The 19498-nt window shown below is 43.3% G+C and overlaps 1 protein-coding gene and 1 long non-coding RNA gene across 2 annotated transcripts in view; one reads left to right on the forward strand and one right to left on the reverse strand.

Annotated features, from left to right (window-relative positions):
• Positions 1 to 3349: 3349 nt before the first annotated feature.
• Positions 3350 to 19498, reverse strand: part of LOC146060247 (guanylyl cyclase-activating protein 3-like) — a 106526-nt gene continuing 90377 nt past the window's right edge. Inside the window, exons 3-4 of the mRNA XM_083173252.1 lie at positions 9507 to 9594; positions 3350 to 4031 (exon numbers count right to left, since the gene is read on the reverse strand). Of these exons, the coding sequence (XP_083029378.1) occupies positions 3898 to 4031; positions 9507 to 9594 (222 nt within the window). The 3' untranslated portion in view covers positions 3350 to 3897. The remainder of the gene's footprint in view (positions 4032 to 9506; positions 9595 to 19498) is intronic.
• On the forward strand, positions 15963 to 18566 carry LOC146060248 (uncharacterized). The gene is made up of 5 exons (XR_014470405.1): positions 15963 to 16609; positions 16703 to 16796; positions 16987 to 17085; positions 17523 to 17886; positions 18289 to 18566. It is a non-coding gene; the product is annotated as an uncharacterized LOC146060248 (long non-coding RNA).

Below are 19498 nucleotides of genomic sequence, written 5' to 3' on the forward strand. Positions count from 1 at the left end.
TTAGTAAGCTCTTGTAGATGCTGGGATGGATGTAGGCGGCACTCTCGGATTTAGTGAAGCAAAGAAACATTTATTGTGGCTCCAACATGTTTCGGGCGCAGCCCGTCCTCAGGGAACAATCCACACAGTGCAAGTGAACATATAAATACACAAACCAAGCAGAGAAAACCCCGCCCCCCGCCTCATCAGCCCACAACAACTCTCACCTGCGAGCTCCCCTGCTGACTGTCTCACCTGTAGCCATCACTGCGCTCTGCCGGCCCGGACACCATAGTTGAAGCTGCAGCTTCTTCTTCTGATGTCATCAGCCTTCGCCTCACGCTGTGGAGTGCACAGGGAGTCCAAGCCTCGTTCTGGGTGCCGCTTCCGGTGTACGTTGCCTGGCAATGAGACGCTCCTGTGATACAAAAAATCAAACTATTAAAAAACTGTGATAATGTGTTTTAAGAGACCTCATTAGGTCAGTTTAAGAGACACCAATCTGGCATCATTTAATAGCTGCTGTATTGCAGCAGTGCATAAAAAATATATTAAAAACGGACAAAATACATACAAAATGGGTTACAACATTTTATCTAATTTTTGTACTGTTTACAAATTTACCCAGATGTTGTCACTGACAGGTCTAAAGAAATAAGAACCTTTAGAATTATATAGATTAGATCTGTCAAATTGCTGCTGTGCCATTTTGTATGTATTTTGTCCGTTTTTAATATATTTTTTATGCACTGCTGCAATACAGCAGCTATTAAATGATGCCAGATTGGTGTCTCTTAAACTGACCTAATGAGGTCTCTTAAAACACATTATCACAGTTTTTTAATAGTTTGATTTTTTGTATCACAGGAGCGTCTCATTGCCTAGGCAACGTACACCGGAAGCGGCACCCAGAACGAGGCTTGGACTCCCTGTGCACTCCACAGCGTGAGGCGAAGGCTGATGACATCAGAAGAAGAAGCTGCAGCTTCAACTATGGTGTCCGGGCCGGCAGAGCGCAGTGATGGCTACAGGTGAGACAGTCAGCAGGGGAGCTCGCAGGTGAGAGTTGTTGTGGGCTGATGAGGCGGGGGGCGGGGTTTTCTCTGCTTGGTTTGTGTATTTATATGTTCACTTGCACTGTGTGGATTGTTCCCTGAGGACGGGCTGCGCCCGAAACATGTTGGAGCCACAATAAATGTTTCTTTGCTTCACTAAATCCGAGAGTGCCGCCTACATCCATCCCAGCATATATATATATATATATATATATAGGAAAAAAGGGTATAGAGAGCGCTATTTCCACCACGTGGAATTACCACCAATTACAGTTAAACACAATACAAAACAATGTGTAATCATAAAACCAGTGTGTTTTATTGTAGTATTCGAGAATTCACATCTGGAAATAATATCCTTTTCGGAATATCAATAACCCGACGCGTTTCGTCTTAACAAAGACTTCATCAGGGGTTTAAACAGAATTAGATATTGAATGTACTGGCGTATTAGTCCTTCAGTGATGATTGATAGGCTGTAATAACCTTCCCCTCAAAGGGGTGAACTCCAAAATAGTCTCCAATATATCATAATATGGTGTCCTAATGTATATACTGGCGTTTTTTTCCCATTCGATGGTAATACTATGTATGTCTCTCCTTTAGTAAGGCAAATTCCTTAATATCAAATAATACCCACACGGGGTCACGAGGTGCGTGGCCAATCAACAACCTTTTTGGACAGCTTCTTGGGGTACAGGAGTGCTGAATATTTCAGTTAAAAGGGTCAATAGGCCCATTAAAAAGAAGGGGGGATTTGTAGATAGGTCTGCGCAGTGTGGTAGGCCTGATTCTGCCGTTCAGGTCTTCTGTAACTAATGCTCCACTGAGGGATGGATACAGTGCGTACAGATGACAGCGATAAATGGTTCAATTTCACAGTTCTAATCTCTGTGGAATGGACTGGCCAGCACTGACAGCTGACAGATGCTGGCCAGTCCATTCCACAGAGATTAGAACTGTGAAATTGAACCATTTATCGCTGTCATCTGTACGCACTGTATCCATCCCTCAGTGGAGCATTAGTTACAGAAGACCTGAACGGCAGAATCAGGCCTACCACACTGCGCAGACCTATCTACAAATCCCCCCTTCTTTTTAATGGGCCTATTGACCATTTTAACTGAAATATTCAGCACTCCTGTACCCCAAGAAGCTGTCCAAAAAAGGTTGTTGATTGGCCACGCACCTCGTGACCCCGTGTGGGTATTATTTGATATTAAGAAATTTGCCTTACTAAAGGAGAGACATACATAGTATTACCATCGAATGGGAAAAAAAACGCCAGTATATACATTAGGACACCATATTATGATATATTGGAGACTATTTTGGAGTTCACCCCTTTGAGGGGAAGGTTATTACAGCCTATCAATCATCACTGAAGGACTAATACGCCAGTACATTCAATATCTAATTCTGTTTAAACCCCTGATGAAGTCTTTGTTAAGACGAAACGCGTCGGGTTATTGATATTCCGAAAAGGATATTATTTCCAGATGTGAATTCTCGAATACTACAATAAAACACACTGGTTTTATGATTACACATTGTTTTGTATTGTGTTTAACTGTAATTGGTGGTAATTCCACGTGGTGGAAATAGCGCTCTCTATACCCTTTTTTCCTATCTCTATTGTCACCTCCCACTAACAGGGGAGGTTCTAGAGTAGCTGCTTACACACTAAGGGCGCACGTGGGGTCACTCTTTCGTCATATATATATATATATATATATATATATATATATGACTTGAGTATGGGTGAAAAAAAGTCCTGAAGTGCCATCTTTATTCACAGTCTGCATTATGGGGATTCCATCTCCTTGAGGAAGGCACACAGGCAAGTTGTCTCTGTGGCTGCAGCCAATAGACTGTGTATACCTTTACGAATGGGAGTCAGCAGCAGCGCCATGTCATTTTAAGATAAACTAAGATGGCAAAATTCCATTTTTCATTATTTGAAAAAATGGTATGTTATTTAATTGTTTTTGTATTTTTACCGAAATCAGCACCCAAAAATCTATGGAAAAGTATGAAAAGGTTTTAAACAATTTTTCCAGAGCAGACCTGTGCAATTGCTAAATTTCTCCTCTTAATTTATACTAAAACTACAATACAGCTAACTAAATGTCTTTGCAACCATTTTTGTTTTGTAATACTATGCCTTATGCTTCATATTTTAGTATTTCAAATAGTCACTAGCAAAATCTTGTTAGACATTTAAATAAGCATCCACAATGATTAAATACTGTACATAATGAATCTTTTTTTTTTAGAAAAATATATACCGTATATACAAGTATCAGTTTATATACAGCGATATAAATTAACATTGAGAGTATGTTTAAATAAGACTAAAATATCTCCATTAGTTTTATTCACTGTATTAAAAGGCTACAGTATGTTAGAATCGCCCTGACCTTATCAAAAAACACTGTTTGGGTAGCTGAGCATTGCGGTGTTATTGCTTAAGTAGTGATTAGTTACATTAAAAGGTCAGACAGTACCTTCTCCATTCTTATGCAATACAGATAGAAGTTAATCCTATTTAAATTCATTTAAATTGGATTTGAATCAGTTAATAGCTGAAAGATTACTTTTCCCTGGCCTGGTAAAGTCTGGTATAGTCATGTCATATTACATAAAGTATAACATTCCATTACATCAATACTTCAAAATGACAAAAATCTTATCTTATTATTGCTGTAATCCTCCATTACCATCAATCTTAAAATAATCACTGAACGATCACGAGTAAAATCCTCATAAAGTAAGTTATCTTTATAAACAGCAATTAGACACCTGCTTATAGGGAGATAATTACATACAGTATAGAAGGAAGTCTTAAAAAGGAAACAGTCTTTTATGGGATACTTTTCCGTCTTCCATTCTGTATTGTTTTTAGTACATTGGAAAGATCAAAACTTTTAGAAATTAATTCTAAAAGAGTGGCATCCTTCTGTATTCCATTGATAAACTCATCTAGCGTCAGTTCTCCTACAAAAACAAACAAAGAACAATTTGAATTTATACTTGTATGACTCTAATGCACTGTTAAAAGCAACATAACAGACATTCTTCAGATGTAAAACATATATATATATATTTATATTCAGGGCAGCCGAGAGGTATGCCGGGCCCCGGTAAAATTTTACCTCCCACAATTAGGCCACACCCATACAATGTTTAGAGGGGGTTGAATAAACACTCTAAAGTCAAGGGGGATTGTTATTGTACCCGCTCATGCTGAGCGTGCTGTCAGCATAGCACATGCTGTAGAGGTGTGTGCTGCTGCTGCTGCTGCCCGGGTGGGACAGAGGGGCAAGCCTGGGCCCGGGTAATTAGTACCCACTCCCCCCCTCTCTCAACAGCCCTGTATATATTTTAAGAGGAATTCTCCAATATAGATAAAGGCAAAAAATGCATTTTCATTACCACGGTGTTAATTACACACTTACTTACCATGATGCATGTCAGTGGCTTCCTGGTGTTTTTTAAACAGGTGGAAAAAAGGGTTTCTGGAACAGCACTTGATGGGTCACCCCTAACCGCTTTTTAAAAGTACTGAAGATTGGGGTGTAAATTTATGTTATAACTTAATATAGATGGTTTGTACTGATAAACCTTTAGTCTATTGTGGTGTTTGGTGGTGCTTCTCGAACCAGAAGAATAGATATTTTTACAAGGAGAAAAGAAGACTCTTTTGTTGGGGCACTCTTACTATTACTTCTAGGGGTTCGCAAGTGTATATTGTTTAAGCTGCTCTAGTAACTTAAAAAGTAGCCTTTAACTTATTAAAGGCTACGTTTTAAGTTACTAGAGCACCTCAAACAATATACACTTGCGAACCCCTAGAAATAATAGTAAGAGTGCCCCAACAAAATAGTCTTCTTTTCTCCTTAGAAAAATAGTTTTTAAACAGGTGCAAGGAACGCACCAAAACATTGACTTGTTCTCTATGGCTGACATTTCATTTATTGAAGACATTGCATGAGATTTAATAGGATGAGAGATTCAGAAAGTGAGAGATTTGGTAAGAAATCTCCAGTTTGTTTAAAGCGGCAATCATTTACTCTGTAAAATCAAACTGGTTTTGCGCTGTGAATGATTACCGCATTAATAAAACTGGAGAATTCTTACCAAATCTCTCACTTTCTGAATCTCTCATCCTATTAAATCTCACCCATGGCATCATCACTGTGGTAACAAATGAACTTTTTGCCTTTATCTTCACTGTTGAGTGCCCTCTTTTGAAATACTGTCTGTATGTTTTTATTCAACAGTGGATCTATGGATGTATTGGAGGAAAAATAGTACCCAAAATATCTCTGTCATGCACACAGGCATGCAGGCACACATGGAGGGAAGCACTCTCTCCTCCTGCACTCTTCAATCCATTCGCCATTTTTTACACTATGCTCCCTTGCTTCAATTCCTACCTTTCTATTTTTTGGGGGGGTTTATACCTCTGGCTCATGCTCCCTTCCTCTCCCTGTACCCATTTTGGCCTCACAAATGTCTGACCTTGGCCCTCTTCTCATTGCACACCTCATTCTCCCTGTTATGGATCAGTATTCAGCTCAGCGGTTCTTGCCAGTCCAATGATGTGTTGGTCTGAAGAGATCAGGTGTTCAGTCTAATGTATCAGTCTCTCCAGAGCTGCTGCTGTCCTAAGTGTACGCCATTCTGAGAATCCCACTGTTCTGTCACCAGTACAGACACAAAGGGGCTACCATGACACAGGCATCAGGTTCTGCTGTTGTCAGTAATTTGTCCTCAGTCTGCATCTTGTGTGCTGGGGTAAGCTCAGCACACCTGCACTCCAAGTGTATCCAGTTCACTGGATTTAGCTCATGAAACCTGCATTCCAAGTGTATCCTGCTTGCTTAATGCCAGCTCAGCACACCTGCATTGCAAGAGTATCTACTGTAGCTTGCTGGATTTTTCTCAGCACATCTGCATTCCTAGTATATCCAGCTCTCTTGGTTTGGCTTATCACTCCAAATGTTTCCAACTCACTGGGTTCAGCCCAGCATAATGTACCTTAATTCTAAGAGTTTGCTGCTTACTGGGTTCAGCTCACAATACCTGTATTCCAAGAATGTCCTGCTTGATGGGGTAATTCAGCACCCCAGCATTCCAAAAAATTGTCCAGCTTGATGAGTTTAGGCCAGTTCTCCGGCCTGATATCCAAATCATTGGTTGCGATCCAATATCTGTATTACTGGTACCAGCCTGATACCTGCATTAGTACTTCTAATTCTGTTTCCTGTATCCTCGATTCCTGATGTTTATCCAGTACTCCATTAGCTCCACCAGGTTACTCATCCAATATATTCTGGCACCATTTATTAGAGACCCAGGCAGATGGCTGTCATCTGGATGTTGGGCGTAGCTATGCCCAAACACTCTTGTAGGAGTACCTGGTGAAAACCACCAGCATATTAGACTCCGCACCTCTGTCCGGGGTACTCTCAGATTCAAACCAGTCCTCTCGCTTCTGCTGATGCATAGGAGTTAAAGCCTACTAGCTTTCTCCATCATGCTCCCACCACTGGCTCACTAGAGTCATTGTCAGGAACACAAACAATTCACGTCCTGACCCTACCTTGATGAACTAACCAGATCTTTTGTGCTCTATGATGATAACATCCAATTTTACATCACCTCCCCTCGTGTCTCCCCTACCATCCTTTATCCCATGTTCAGTTGCCTCTCCTGTTGCACACCGCCGTCCGGGCTGCACACCCGGGCGGACGGCGGATGAGGCATGGAGTGACGTGGCTGGGGACGTTGCCGGGCAGCATCCCAAGCCTCACTCTGAGACGGAGCGTCGGGAAGTTGCCAGGCAACGTCCCCGAGCTTCCGCCCGACGGCCGCAAGCGCGTACGCCTGACGTCAGTCAGGCGGCGCGAAAATCAAATAAATAGCCGGCGTCTGCTGGGCACAGACGCCGGTTATAGCTTCTGCTTTTTTTAAGCATATTGCTTGTCTCTCCCGGTCCCCGTGGTCCTTTGGTCCCCGGTCCTTTGGCTGGAGAGTTCTGCTCCAGTTGTTTTGGTGTTCCCACCTTGGTCCTGGAAGTTACCAGCAGTGTCCATCACCAGCTTGTGAGCCTGCATTCGACCCACAGTCTCCATCTTCCGTGGGTCATGTAAGTGCTCCTGTGGAGCCCTGGTCTTACTTCCTCCTGGTCCGCTGGCCCTCCGTGGCTTCGCCCCGCCGTGGGCTTGTTGTTAGTGTCCACCCTTTTCATTTGTTCACTTATGTCCCTTCCAGGATTAATTCTCTTGTTCCTTGCATTTCATTAGATTTCTGTTTAGGCAGGAGATTCCTTCTTCCTCTGGATTTCTGCTTTGGGGAGTCACTGTCCCTGTGGTGTGTCTTGCTGGGGACTCCCTTCTGCCAGCTGGTGTCTGTGACTAGGTCGCTCTCCTGTCTTGGCCAGGTGCCGGCAGTTAGGGGCCATTTCCAAGTTAGGTCCAGTAGTCAGCTTGTCCTCTTGGGTTACCCCGTGGTGATCGCTTTCCTCTTGTCCTAAGACCTAGCTGCATCGGGGTCGGAGCAGGCCTAACTCGCTCCTTCGGACGCGGCGACCACAGGAGAAGCCTAGCTCTGCAGGGGTTTGCCATCTGCCTTGGGGACTCAACAGAGTGAGTGTAGGATAAGCTGTGGCCATCCTAACCGGCGGTCCCAGCTACGGGCTCACGCCTGACCTCCTGACCTCCAGTAACCAGCCGTTATCTCCAGCGCCCAGGCAAGGGCACGTAACATCTCCTGGTTCTTCTGTCCCTCAAAATTGATACCAGTATGCTCTTCTCTCTTTCCGAAGTCCACTGTCTGGGTGTCATTCACTCGTCCATGTCTGTCTGGCCTCTCACTTGCTTTTCTTTATTTCAGGCCTTACTCCGCATGGATCGCAAAAGTAAAATCTTTCTCTAATGAGCAAAACCATGTTGCACTGCAGGTGGGGCTGATATAACATATGCAGGGAGTTAGATTTGGAGGGAGTTATTTTATTTCTGTGCAGGGTAACCACTGGCTACTTTATTATTACACTGCAATTTAGATTTCAATTTGAACACATCACACCCAAATCCAAATCTAATTTTCTCCATCTGCAGTGCAACATGGTTTTGCCCATTAGAAAAATATTTGGCTTTTGTGATCCATGCTGAATCAGCCCCTTCATTCCCTTCTCAGTGATACTGCTACTGTAGACTGATTCACCTCTGCTTCTGCCTTTCTTTCTGCTACTGTACTTGCTACTCTGGCTCCCTCTACCCTATAGAATGCAATTCAAACTTCCTCACTCTCGCCTACTAAGCCGTCAGCCTTTCTAAAGGTGCCCATACACGTTACAATTATTGTATACAATATTGTATACAATATCGCATACCGGTTTTGCGATGAGATCAGATGAGATCTAGTACAAAAAGTATGTGCTGCACATACTTTTTGTACTAGATCTCATCTCATCTGATCTCATCGCAAAACCGATATGCGATGAGATGCGATATTGTATACAATATTGTATACAATAATTGTAATGTGTATTAGCACCTTTACATCTACATCCACAACACCATCTCTATCCCACACGCCTGCCCTTTGGCTCTGCCAAAGACAGCTGTCACACTTCTCGATAAACAGTTCGCATTTCCACCTTCGGGACTCTTCAAAAGTGATCCATAGCCATTGAACTCAGTATATCCTTTAATCACGCTTTAAAATCTCACCTTTTAGTTGAAGCCTACTAGCCATCCTCTTAACACTTCTTGCTCTTACTACATACATGTACATACTCACTCTATGTTACCCTCTCTTGTTTTTGCCCCTAACTTTAAGCTTGTAAGCGCTCTCCTCACCTGCCGCATCTTATTCACCTGTGCATCCTTGTCTCTCATCTCATGCATGTTCTCTACTGTATGGCCCTTATTCAGAACTGATTGCAGTACAATTTGTACTCAAAATGGGCAAAATCATGTGCACTGCAGGTGAGGCAGATGTAACATGTGCAGATAGAGTTAGATTTGTGTGAGTTATTTTGTTTCTGTACAGGGTAAATACTGGCTGCATTATTTTTACACTGCAATTTAGATTTCAGTTTCAACACACCCCACCCAAATTTAACTTTCTCTGCACATGTTACATCTGTCCCACCTGCAGTGCACATTGTTTTGCCAATTTTGAGAACAAATTTGTACTGCGATCAGATCTGAATAAGGGCCTATGTCACCTGTTATTACAGTTTATGCGCTGCTTGTATTATGTGGACCTCATCTTTAAGATTATGATATTCGTGTATGCTTTGATAAATTACTTACTCCCAGATGCAATGCTTTGTAGACTTGTGCTGAATTTATCCCTGCTATATGGTGAAACAAAGGTAGAAAACAAAGACAGTATTGCACGTCTCTCTAACTCCCCCACAAAATTCACCTCACGGTAGTATTGCTCATCTATATTTACCATCTCCATTGACATCAATTTTTTGGAATAGCATTGCTGTAAATTCTTCTGGGTTCATTCCTTGGTGACCATTTATAGCTTGAACTGCCTGAAAACACAAACCCAAAACAAAAACAAATAAATATATAAATAAATAAATAAGAGCCATACAGTATACTCACAATGGTTGTAATTTGATATATCTTGATAGTTCCACACTAGCATCAGGTCTGTGACCATAGGTGTGCGCAGCACATTTTATTAGGGGGTGCACCATCAAAGGGGTGTGTCTTGCACCATCTATTGGGTGTATCTAACACCTATCAGGCGTGTCTACCATCATATGTTGGCACTCACTACAATATAAAAACATCTCTCAGCCACTTCATAATCTCCTGCCTATTTCAGTTTTAATCTTCTAATTACTCTGTGTAACAGTACATGCAAATAAAGTAAAAAACATATATATGGATGACACAGGTATGTAGTGATATGACAAAGGTCTAGTACAATTAACAATGCAAAACACATATGATTGTACATACAGCTCTTGCTTTAAGAGATGTCCTTTGCAATGTGCAGCGGGTCCTGCCGGGTCCCGGCGGCTGTCCCCCTCTCTCCCTTACCCGGCCGGGTGCTGCTGCTGTGGTGGGCTCTCTTTCTCTTCCCTGCACTTGGAAGAGGATTTACAATGCAGGGAGGAGGTCACTAGTCTGGGAAGCACAGAGCTGTGCTGCCTGGACACAGGTGAGGGGAGGTCGGTGTGACACAGCTGGGTTCCGTGCGGGACACGTGGGTGGCGTTAAGAAGCCCATAGGTTTCTATGAGGTATCTCTTGCTTTTGCTGGTGATACCCCCGCAGAGAAAACCCGCCGTGCAGGTTATCCTGCATATCAGAATGCGGTAAAAACCCAGATAACAGAATTTTTAACACATTTTTCATTTAGAGAATCCCGCCCTGTATCCTCTACCTGCCTACCAGCCTACAGCTAGACAGTGGGTGATGGGATGTATCGCTAGTGCTTGGTACATTCAGACCATGGAAACATATAAAATCATTTCAGTGCACCATCTACAGTGTCAATTACTTCATAAAATTATTGTACAAAAGAGCACGGTATCATCAACAGTATTGTTATACTCAGAAACATTAACAAGAGAGGGACAGAGGGAGCCTGGTAGGAGGGGCCACACATGGTGGAGGAAGAACCTAGGGGGATGGGAGTACTGAGAGAGGGGAGACGCAGGGGGAGGACAACATATTAGTGAGAGGAAAACTGGGTAAAAGAGACACAGGGTGAGAGGGGGGGGGAAGAGAAACATATTGGGCAGTATTCAATGAGAAAAGTTCTCCGTGTTTTGTGGAGAATTTGTGCTTTGTTCGCCTTGGACGGAGCATTTTGCTCTCCAAAAGCGAGCAACCCTATTCAATGTGAAATTCTCTCCGTCTTTCTAAGTGATTTTCTCCGTCTCTCTCCGTATAGCAATTCTCCATCTTTTGATGGGGAGCTGGAATGTGAACTTTTAAACTAAAAGGTTTTTTTTTTAATTTTGGTGTAAAAAAATCAGTTTTTTTTTTCTGTGAAGGGGCATGTTATTTTTATTCATGTGCTTTATTCATGTGCTTATATGGCAATACCGAGGGGCAGAATTAGTGCTGTTTTTTTTTGGCTAGCCAAAAAAAAACTGCACTAATAGGATACTGCCTTGAGAGGGAAATTGCTTTAAATGAATTATGGCTAAATTTTCTATCTTGTTTCTCCTACTGGTATTTATATACACACTGTGTAAAGGTTCTAAAACTGAAAAGGGGTGATGTTGCCCATAGAAACGAATCAGATTTTATATATTCTCTTTTGCATCCTAGAAAATTATAGGCAGAAATATTTGCCCCCCCCCAGAATTGGAATAGATTGTGTATACTAATACTATGTGTGATGGAATATATGAAATGGCTATTATTTCTGTTTTACTTTTCAAAGATTTTCAGTTCAACCATTTGAAATTAACATTTTCTCTCTTTTGCATTGTCTACAAAATAACAAGACCTCCAATCTTCCTTTAGTCAATAGAGGAATGTTTTCAGGGACACATTTAAACCTTGGATAGGATATTAGGAACAGTTGGCAGCTATACATACATACATACAGTTTCAATGTGTAAAAATACATCATTTTTCTGAATTATTTATCAGGTGTTTTTAGCTGTCTATCTTTGCCATCTGTTACTAGGAGTCATCTGCATAAATGTACAAGTGTAGATGTTTCTATGATAATTTGGCCTAATTTTTCTGTTTTAACTGAGAATTCTGTATTTTATTTGATAAAGTAGCTTCCTGCAACTTTATTAATGGATCACAACATCACATAAGTACATTTCAGTCCTTCCCCGGACCTTAAGGTGCCCATACACGTTACAATTATTGTATACAATATCGCATCTGATCGCATCTCGGTTTTGTGATGAGATCTAGTACAAAAAATATGTGCTGCACATACTTTTTGTACTAGATCTCATCTCAGCTCATCGCAAAACCGAGATGCCATATTGTATACAATATTGTATACAATAATTGTAACATGTATGGGCACCTTAAGGTTGCACATACTGTATGTCATAAAACATATAAACTTTTCTGCATTTATTAGCAGTGAAAGTGTTGTCATTGGAGATTGTGGTGCAGCTGTATCTGATACAATGTCATTAAAGGGTACCTGTCACCCCCTTTTACTACCCCCAACTAACCCCTAGGCTATGTAGTATAGGTCTATGTAAGCTGTGCTGTGTTTTTTTTTTTTTTTTTTAAGCGCTATTTTACTCACTAGAACGTCTTGAAATCCTTCCAGCGTCCCCTGTATCCAAGGGGAGCTGAGTCCGTTGCTAGGGATCGAGTCAAATTCAGCAAAAACGTCCTTCCCCCTGTGTGCTAAGCATCACGTCCCTGTGATGCTTTCTCAGCCCCCTTCCTCCTTCTTCCCCTCCCCTTTGCTGAGATCTCGCAGCTGCGCACAAGTTTCCCTGAAGCCGTCTTGGCAATCTCCATAGTCCCACCCTCCGACGTCATCAGGCCGCGCACCTGTGTTATTCCATACACAACAATCAGTACACGCCGCGGAGAGAAGACAGAAGGAAGAGTCGTCGCTGCTGCTGCCTGTTTCCTGTCATCCCTCGATGATCGGTGAGTGCTATATCTCTGTGTGTCTGTGTGTGAGTGAGAGAGAGAGTGAGTGTGTGTGTCGGGCAGTGGCTGTGTGTGTGTCCGGTTCTGGCTGCGTGTGTGTGTGCGGCTGTGTCTGTGTGTCGGGCGCTGTGCGGGTGTCGGGCAGGGGCTGTGTGTGTGTGTCCGGTTCTGGCTGCGTGTGTGTGTCGGGTTGTGGCTGTGTGTCGGGCGCTGTGCGGGTGTCGGGCAGGGGCTGTGTGTGTGTGTCCGGTTCTGGCTGCGTGTGTGTGTCGGGTTGTGGCTGTGTGTCGGGCGCTGTGCGGGTGTCGGGCAGGGGCTGTGTGTGTGTGTCCGGTTCTGGCTGCGTGTGTGTGTCGGGTTGTGGCTGTGTGTGTTGGGATGTGGATATGTGTGTAGGTGTCTATGTAGTCGTTTGTTGTGCGATCGAGGTATGCGCCCGGGGTGGAGGAAGGGGGGGGGGGTTGGGGGTGGGGGGACCTGCAGTGGGGGTCTTGATGTGATGGGGGTATTGTGGAATCCTGCAATGGGGGTCTTGATGTGATGGGGGGGTTGTGCAATCCTGCAATGGGGGTCTTGGAGACAGTGGGGTTGTGGAATCCTGCAATGGGGGTTTTGGAGACAGTGGGGTTGTGGAATCCTGCAATGGGGGTTTTGGAGACAGTGGGGTTGTGGAATCCTGCAATGGGGGACTTGGAGACAGTGGGGTTGTGGAATCCTGCAATGGGGGACTTGGAGACAGTGGGGTTGTGGAATCCTGCAATGGGGGACTTGGAGACAGTGGGGTTGTGGAATCCTGCAATGGGGGTTTTGGAGACAGTGGGGTTGTGGAATCCTGCAATGGGGGACTTGGAGACAGTGGGGTTGTGGAATCCTGCAATGGGGGACTTGGAGACAGTGGGGTTGTGGAATCCTGCAATGGGGGTTTTGGAGACAGTGGGGTTGTGGAATCCTGCAATGGGGGACTTGGAGACAGTGGGGTTGTGGAATCCTGCAATGGGGGACTTGGAGACAGTGGGGTTGTGGAATCCTGCAATGGGGGACTTGGAGACAGTGGGGTTGTGCAATCCTGCAATGGGGGTCTTGATGTGATGGGGGTCTTGTGGAATCCTGCAATGGGGGACTTGGAGACAGTGGGGTTGTGCAATCCTGCAATGGGGGTCTTGATGTGATGGGGGTCTTGTGGAATCCTGCAATGGGGGACTTGGAGACAGTGGGGTTGTGGAATCCTGCAATGGGGGTCTTGATGTGATGGGGGTCTTGTGGAATCCTGCAATGGGGGTCTTGGAGACAGTGGGGTTGTGGAATCCTGCAATGGGGGTTTTGGAGACAGTGGGGTTGTGGAATCCTGCAATGGGGGACTTGGAGACAGTGGGGTTGTGGAATCCTGCAATGGGGGACTTGGAGACAGTGGGGTTGTGGAATCCTGCAATGGGGGACTTGGAGACAGTGGGGTTGTGCAATCCTGCAATGGGGGTCTTGATGTGATGGGGGTCTTGTGGAATCCTGCAATGGGGGACTTGGAGACAGTGGGGTTGTGGAATCCTGCAATGGTGGACTTGGAGACAGTGGGGTTGTGGAATCCTGCAATGGGGGACTTGGAGACAGTGGGGTTGTGCAATCCTGCAATGGGGGTTTTGGAGACAGTGGGGTTGTGGAATCCTGCAATGGTGGACTTGGAGACAGTGGGGTTGTGGAATCCTGCAATGGGGGACTTGGAGACAGTGGGGTTGTGCAATCCTGCAATGGGGGTCTTGATGTGATGGGGGTCTTGTGGAATCCTGCAATGGGGGTCTTGGAGACAGTGGGGTTGTGGAATCCTGCAATGGGGGTTTTGGAGACAGTGGGGTTGTGGAATCCTGCAATGGGGGACTTGGAGACAGTGGGGTTGTGGAATCCTGCAATGGGGGACTTGGAGACAGTGGGGTTGTGCAATCCTGCAATGGGGGTCTTGATGTGATGGGGGTCTTGTGGAATCCTGCAATGGGGGTCTTGGAGACAGTGGGGTTGTGGAATCCTGCAATGGGGGTTTTGGAGACAGTGGGGTTGTGGAATCCTGCAATGGGGGACTTGGAGACAGTGGGGTTGTGGAATCCTGCAATGGGGGACTTGGAGACAGTGGGGTTGTGGAATCCTGCAATGGGGGTTTTGGAGACAGTGGGGTTGTGGAATCCTGCAATGGGGGACTTGGAGACAGTGGGGTTGTGGAATCCTGCAATGGGGGACTTGGAGACAGTGGGGTTGTGGAATCCTGCAATGGGGGACTTGGAGACAGTGGGGTTGTGCAATCCTGCAATGGGGGTCTTGATGTGATGGGGGTCTTGTGGAATCCTGCAATGGGGGACTTGGAGACAGTGGGGTTGTGGAATCCTGCAATGGTGGACTTGGAGACAGTGGGGTTGTGGAATCCTGCAATGGGGGACTTGGAGACAGTGGGGTTGTGCAATCCTGCAATGGGGGTTTTGGAGACAGTGGGGTTGTGGAATCCTGCAATGGTGGACTTGGAGACAGTGGGGTTGTGGAATCCTGCAATGGGGGACTTGGAGACAGTGGGGTTGTGCAATCCTGCAATGGGGGTCTTGATGTGATGGGGGTCTTGTGGAATCCTGCAATGGGGGTCTTGGAGACAGTGGGGTTGTGGAATCCTGCAATGGGGGTTTTGGAGACAGTGGGGTTGTGGAATCCTGCAATGGGGGACTTGGAGACAGTGGGGTTGTGGAATCCTGCAATGGGGGACTTGGAGACAGTGGGGTTGTGCAATCCTGCAATGGGGGTCTTGATGTGATGGGGGTCTTGTGGAATCCTGCAATGGGGGTCTTGGAGACAGTGGGGTTGTGGAATCCTGCAATGGGGGTTTTGGAGACAGTGGGGTTGTGGAATCCTGCAATGGGGGACTTGGAGACAGTGGGGTTGTGGAATCCTGCAATGGGGGACTTGGAGACAGTGGGGTTGTGGAATCCTGCAATGGGGGACTTGGAGACAGTGGGGTTGTGGAATCCTGCAATGGGGGTTTTGGAGACAGTGGGGTTGTGGAATCCTGCAATGGGGGACTTGGAGACAGTGGGGTTGTGGAATCCTGCAATGGGGGACTTGGAGACAGTGGGGTTGTGGAATCCTGCAATGGGGGTTTTGGAGACAGTGGGGTTGTGGAATCCTGCAATGGGGGTCTTGGAGGGATGTGGGGCTGGAGTTGAGGATTGGATGGTGAGGCAAGGTTTTTGTGTGTTTTTTATCAGTGCTGCTGTGGTATGTTTGTGGTATTAGCCTTATTACAAATCCACCTATTACAACTTTTAATTTATGAGATAAGGCATATATTTTTGTTTGCATTCCTTACAAATTCAAGTATTTAAAAATAAAAAGAATATAGAATCCTTACACTTAGGAGTGCATAATAACGCACTATACTACGCTTTGAATTGCAGAAAATAAAAACAGTAACACAATACATAGCCAGTCAAACCTAACAAAAATGATGTTGTTTTACATTTATCTTTTCCTATTTCCTGAAAATGAATATGTCAAATTATATAAATTTGTTTTTATTTTTTCGCAGCAACAGACATCCAATTCACAGATTGCAATACAACTTTGTGAATGGCCCCCTAAGGATTCAATGCTAGTCAAACTCTATGCGGTCCATTTGTCATATTTGGAAATTGGACAATCGGCATACATTATATAGTCTTTCCTATTCCACATGGCATACTTTTCATCCATGGTCCCCTATTATCACATCCACAGTGGACATTACGCACCAACGCTCCTTTTTCACAGATTCACAAATGAGAATCCTCAGCCATGGACTACAGTCATATATCACATGGGAAATAGACGAATGTTAGCGATCGACACAAGACTTATGGAATCCATGGGACACTATCATCAATCAACGCTAAACTCTACATCCATGGTGCACTCCACAATCCTGTTCCACGAGCTAAATGTAAATCAGTAATCAAATTCTGTAACAAATGTTTCTTATTGTGATTATACTTGTATTTTAATGTATTTTACAAAAAAAATTTTCTTATTGTAGACAATTTGGCAAATATTTTATCGGAAACATGGAAAATTTAGAAATTCCGACATCTCAAGAACAACTTTCTACAACATCACTAAGGACCACAATGGCATGTATTATTGTGAAAAATGTAATATTTCCGTGACACTTTGCATATGGTCTAATGAAGCCAAACTGTTTTTGTCAAACAGTACAAATATGTTGTAATCGGTACATAAATAATATGTGTAGTAGATTACAACTTTTTTTTTTTTACTATACTCATGGAGTTACTTATTTTAAATTTATATCCCAATCAGAATACACAAAGCATGCAAGTGAACAGAGAACCTGAAGTAACCGCTGATAGCCAAAATGTCGTTTGCAGTCAAGCAAGCCAATCAAATATGGATGAAAATGTAAATATGAAAGTCAATTAAATTTTAATCAAAGTTAAATAAAAATATTGGTATAAAATATTTTCAAATTGAGAGCATTCCAGAAAAAAAAAATTTCACATTCAAATGCCCGAGACATGTGCTTTTTCATTGCACTACAATGTGCCTTGGTACAGGACTATCGGCAGAGTTATTCAAGCTATCCTGTCAGCTTGTTCATATTGCCACAAGTAATGTCCTTCTGTCAGCGATGTGGGTTGTTTTATAATTGAGAAATGGGTTGTCTTACAGAGACTAGTTTTCCATTTGTTTTGCCTAGGCTCAATTTTGCTAGATTGACAGATTGATTTTGAGCATGGTATAGGGACTCAAATATTACTATAGATCTGTTAGACTATACAAAAATAGTACTATATTATATGCAAAATTAATTGAATTTATTTTGTTGATTTTGACAGACCAAAGAACTGCTGTCTAAGCTTCGAGAAAAATATAGTGGTAGCACAAGGATGAGTCAATGTTTCCCACAGAATCCAAAGCGTCAAGATAATCTCAAATATGTCGAATTTCAATCAAATACTTTGGAATGCCGGATTGGTCAAGTGGATTGGTGCAAATGTGGACAATGCGTTGCTATGGCCACCCATGTTGAATCAGTTTGCTGTATGGAAATAGAAAATGCTGGCCCATATATCCAAGACAAAACTTGTATATGCGAACACGAATTTTTTAATTTTTTTGTACGCGGGAGGAAACAGTAAACATAATTTTCAGAGCTATCGGGGAGTATCAAAAACCACCATTAATAAAAGATATTAACCGGTAATTATTGATACTTAAATTGTTTATAGGTGATGGTTCACACCATTTTCTGGAGTTAGACTAACGCTCGGGATGGCAATGAGAAGCACTAAAATACCCCAAAATGTATGTTATATTTGCGTCATAGCCGTAGTAGCAGAGATACAGCTGTGGCAAGGTGCTCTGGCTGTATTCAATTTAGTCATCTTCAGCACTGGAAAGTGTATCACGGGGATGAGTACAATTAGCTTTGCTTCTCTGAACTTGCCTGATTTAGAGTCAGTCTTGTCACCCTGAAGTGGTCATCAATTTATAATTGCGACTAATACTGGCATCCTCCAATGTTTATTTATTTCAAATTTAAATATTTCAAGGCAGACTATTTTCAAGCAATAATATAATGTTTATTTCATTTGTTGACAGCCTGCAACGTAAAACTGCGTATAGAGCCTTCACCGCATGGATCCACGGATATCTTGGCGTTGGAAACAGACGTCCTATTCCATCGTGTGTAGTTAAAAAAGTTCGTTCAGCATTTCCTGACCCAGAGGGACAATATGTTGGCTTCATACCGGTGAACGACTATGCTGCTGAATTTATGGCGTATGAATAAACTTAGTATAATGTAAAATTAGTATTGGCCCTGAACAAAGTTGAAAATGTTTTTTCAAACTAGAAAATTTATTTATTACATTGTGAGTGGATGATAATTTGTGTTTCCAAAATAAACATTACTGTTTTTTGTTTGGTAAAATTGTCCTATTTTGTCAGTTGCAATCTTTGAAAAGCATATCATATGGTAATAAAAAAGCAATGCTATTGGTCCTTCTGGCTGGATTAGAAACATACATACAGGTAGTGGTAGATGCTCAATTAGTTCAGTAGCATTGCCCAGGTGCATGAGGGAGGGGTTAATTACTGGGTAAGTAAAACAAGACATTTTTTCCCTCAACACACTGAGCAATGCTAGTAACCAATCTAGAACACTACATGATAATAGAATTCAGAGATATTGGTTACATATAACTGCGCAGGTGTATGCTATGCCCCCAAGCCGTGTCAAGGCTTCTCTGTATATTGGGGGTCCCTAGCGCTATATCTAGGTGCAGGGTGCAGCACCCCAAAAAACCATCATAAGCTGGGAAGCCCAGCGCGGCATGCAAGTGATATACAAAGTGTTAATAATTACTGATAGGAAGCCGAAGCTATATAAAAAGAGAGAAATAAATGAATATAATTAAAATAGGATAGAGATAGTGTTAGTGAGGGAAAAGTGTTAATAGAATGTAAGGGCATGCCGCACTAAAGCCACCCAGCCCATCCAGTCCAGGAGCACCGCACCCCACTGTTACCCTAAATTGGGTCTACGATTAACCAGCAAGGAGCCACATGATAATGGCTCCTAACTTGATATATCCAAACTAAGAGCTACCTACCTTGGAGCAACCCCGGACTTGCTTGGGGGCATAGCATACACCTGCGCAGGTATATGTAACCAATATCTCTGAATTCTATTATCATGTAGTGTTCTAGATTGGTTACTAGCATTGCTCAGTGTGTTGAGGGAAAAAATGTATGGATTAGAAACATATCAGCTATTTAAAAATTCGATTAAAAAAAACTGAATTTTAAA

The sequence above is a fragment of the Crinia signifera genome, chromosome 2, assembly GCF_055691185.1.
Source record: "Crinia signifera chromosome 2, ASM5569118v1, whole genome shotgun sequence".
Lineage (NCBI taxonomy): Eukaryota > Metazoa > Chordata > Amphibia > Anura > Myobatrachidae > Crinia > Crinia signifera.